The sequence below is a fragment of the Monoraphidium neglectum genome (assembly GCF_000611645.1).
Source record: "Monoraphidium neglectum strain SAG 48.87 unplaced genomic scaffold scaffold04245, whole genome shotgun sequence".
Taxonomy (NCBI): Eukaryota; Viridiplantae; Chlorophyta; class Chlorophyceae; order Sphaeropleales; family Selenastraceae; genus Monoraphidium; species Monoraphidium neglectum.
Genome location: NW_014009384.1, coordinates 1,410 through 4,808, shown reverse-complemented (window position 1 = coordinate 4,808; position 3,399 = coordinate 1,410). Strand labels below are relative to the sequence as shown.

At 62.5% G+C, this 3,399-nt stretch overlaps 1 protein-coding gene across 1 annotated transcript; it reads right to left on the bottom strand.

The window, feature by feature from the left end:
• Positions 1-909: 909 nt before the first annotated feature.
• On the bottom strand, positions 910-3,065 carry MNEG_14086 (hypothetical protein; the record flags this gene model as incomplete). Its single annotated transcript, XM_014037442.1, has 6 exons — positions 910-1,071; positions 1,377-1,446; positions 1,800-1,906; positions 2,241-2,287; positions 2,564-2,666; positions 3,048-3,065. 6 exons carry the CDS (start codon positions 3,063-3,065, stop codon positions 910-912), a joined length of 507 nt encoding a protein of 168 aa, XP_013892896.1.
• Positions 3,066-3,399: the final 334 nt, after the last annotated feature.

The window sequence follows — 3,399 nt, the reverse complement described above, 5'->3', positions numbered from 1 at the left end:
CTGCCGCCGCTGCTGCGGCCGCGCTCGCGGCGGCTGGGGCGCGCGCTCGCGTGCCTGACCCCCGCTGCCCGCGAAGCGGGCGGCGTGCAAGATGTGTCCAGTCACAACCCACAAAAAGACGGCGCGGGCGCCGGCGCGGGCGCCGGCGCCGGCGGCGCTGCGGCGGCCGCCAAGCTGTTTGCCGCGCTGGCGCGTGTGGCTGACTTTTCACACCAGGAGGATCACGGCTACCCAGACCTGGCGGCAGCCGCCAAGGCCCACGTGGAGCTAGACAGGGCGCTGGCAGCCGAAGAGGCGGGCTACGCGTGGCGGCTGGCGCGGCTGCCGCAGGCCGAGCTGACCGCGAAGAATGACGTCATAGTGGGCTGGCCGCGGTGCGATGACGGGAGTCAGCAGCAGGATGAAGTAGGCAAGTGACGCGTCACAGCTATCATGCTGCATTCATCGCCGCCTCTCTGCTCTCTCCAACTCTGTGGCCTACATGAGCTTGAATGAGCATCACCAGTCTCAAACACTTGACTTTGTGTACCTTGGGTGTGGTTCAGCGCTGGTGTGTGGCCCCATTTTTCTGTGTGTGTGTGGTGCTACTTGCTACAAACTACTCCTCAATCTCGTTGAACAAAGATACAAAAGATTTACATGCAGCATAACGCTGGTGACTTGAGGCAATATATCAACCTTCCCAAGTTGCAATTCACAGGAATATCGGCTCACAACAGCAAATCCTTCTCATTGCCACTGAAGCACCAAAGTCACAGCACATGCGACAGCCACAAAATGCACAAACGACGCACAACGCTCAACACTCTGAAAAGCGCATCACCCACGTTCCAACCACCAACGGTGAGCGGTCAAGCCTGAGCGCGGTCAGGCACCCGGGTGCCCAGCGTGCTCGCCCTTGTTGGGTGGTCACAGCAGCGACTTTGTGCCGGACGACCCCCAGTGCAGGCGTGGCTGTGTCTTGTCAATGTGGGCCTGCCAGTCGGCGCGCTTCTCCTTGTAGTTGAACATGGGGACAGACATGGTGCCGTCCGGGTTGTCAAACACGGGCTCCAGGGGAACGTCGCAGGCCTGAGCGCACGCGTGTGTGTACGTGTGTGTGTGTTTGCGTGTGTGTGTGTGTGTGTGTGTGTGTGTGTGTGTGTGTGCGCGTGCGCGCGCGCGCGCGTTCACACCTTTGCTGCGTGAGTGCGTGCGTGCGTGAAGATGCATAACAGGGGGCGTGCCGCTGTTCGCTGATATCTGTGCCACATTTTGGTCTGGATTCATTGCGTGTGCGGCGCGCCAAACTCTAGCGGTTGCGGAGTAGCGCCAGCAGGCCGCAGCTCTGCTCCTCCGCCACGGCCGCCTGAACACGACTCGCGGCCTGGGCCCACCATGGCGCGTATGAGCATCTCTGGGTCGTTTTCCAAGACCTCAATTGGGTCCTGGGCACTGAAGTACCACCTTCAAAGCACATATGAGTCAGGAGGCAGCCGGGATGAAGGAAGGGTGGTTGGTTGGTCTCTGACAGGGATGCTGACACAAAAATACCGCCCAGAGCGTGCAAGGGGCCAGCATGGGCCAGGGAGCGTGCAAGAAAATGAGGGCTCCCAGCCCCAATGGTAGGCGGTACGTTTCTCTGTAGTTGCAGCCGAATTACTGATACTGATTGACCGCGTGCAAATGAGCAGCCCCACTATCAAGGCGCAACTAGGAGGGCGCGGATGGCTGAGGGCAGTGCAGCAGACCCTCCCCTTGCAGTAATTGCGTGCGGCCAAAGCGTGAAGGGCAGAGCGTCTGTAAAGAGGCGGTCTCACTTGTCCACCGTGATGAGGACTGACACCAGGGTGCGCGGCTCCAGCAGCAGCGGCAGCGCCGTCACCAGCGCGTCGCGGTCGCGCGCCCGCTCCAGCAGACGGTGGACCTTTGAGTGGGTTTTTGCGTGTGTGTGTGTGTGTGTGTGTGTGTGTGTGTGTGTGCGTGCGTGCGTGTGTGTGTGTGTGTGTGCATGCATGCATGCATGTGCTTGTGCGCGCGTGTGTGTGCATGAAAGGGAAGGGTGCGCGTATGTGGGTGCATGCATGCATGCATGCATGCGTGTGTGCGTGTGTGCATGTGTGCACGTGCGAGTGCGTGTGGGCGTGTGTAAGCTGTGTTTGCGCCTACAATGCACGCGTGCAGCTGGCGCTCCTGGTACCGGTTTGTCGGGTTCGGTTCAGCAGGGGCTCTGGTGGTTGTCGTGGGGTGCCTCAGCGCACCTGGCGGCCGTTCTCCTCCAGTGTCGACACGTCCTGCAGCAGCATGGCTGCATGAGGGAAGGGCATCCCGGTCGCAGGAGCGTGTTCAAGGTAGGGGCGCACATGCGGGTGTGCGCTCTTCTCTCATGCGTGGGCCCACGCATGTACAACGGCAGCATATGTTCGTGCAAACAGATGTAAGCAAGCGCGCACGCCCCAGCACGCGCGCACGCGCGCCACACGCCCACGCACACACGCACACATACACGTCCAAGCGTACCCAGTTGCTCGCAGGCATGCAGGCACACACGTGCAGGCGCACGTAGAACTTCCAGCCCGCTCACCTGGCCGCTCCATCAAGATTTTTGACAGGTTGGCCCCTGGGAACAGCGCCTTGAGCGTCACCAGCTTCACCGCAGCTGCCGCAGGGTCCGCCACCAGCTTTAGCTGCACGCCAGTGCGCGGGACACGGAGCGCATGCATGGTGCGCGTGGGTGGGGCGAGTGGGGTCGGGTGTGCTGCACGCCTGCACCAGAGAGGTCGTGGGAAGCCGCCACAAACTGACCCGTCAGACAGCGTTTTGCTCTCCTGCTGACCTGCGACGACGCTGCTGCCCTGAGCCAGCAGCACGCTGTATCTTGCTTGCTTCCTGCGTGACGCACGCCCTCCCCGCCGACCCTTGTATCTCGAAGCCCGAAAAGCGGCCGTCGAGCAAGCTGTGCAGGCGCAACCGCCACTCGCGCGGCCGCCGCGCTGAGTTCGCGCCACAGCTGCGGACCACCGCAACCCTCAACGCCTTCGCCACGTCGCGCCGCGTTGCAAACGCACCCAGTCAGCGTCCCGCATCGCCTCGCTGCTAATCTGAAACCCGGGGATGAGGCCTTCCAAGAGGTCGATGCCCGACACGATCAACGCGTGCGGCAGCGGCAGCTTCTGCTTGCGCGCCGCCTGTGTCCAAGGTGAAAGTTTGGGTGCCCGGTGAAAGGGATGCGGGCTTTACCTATTGACCGCGGCAGGGGCGCGCCTGCGCCCTGGACGGACCGCCCCGTTCTTCAGTTCTGTCACAAAGCCGCGCTCGCGCCCGTGACGCCTGAGAAGTCTGATTGCTGTTTGCGAACCGCGCGGCGCGCCCGCCGCACCACTGCCAAGTCTTCGGCAAGCCGCTGCTTGCGCTTGGCCT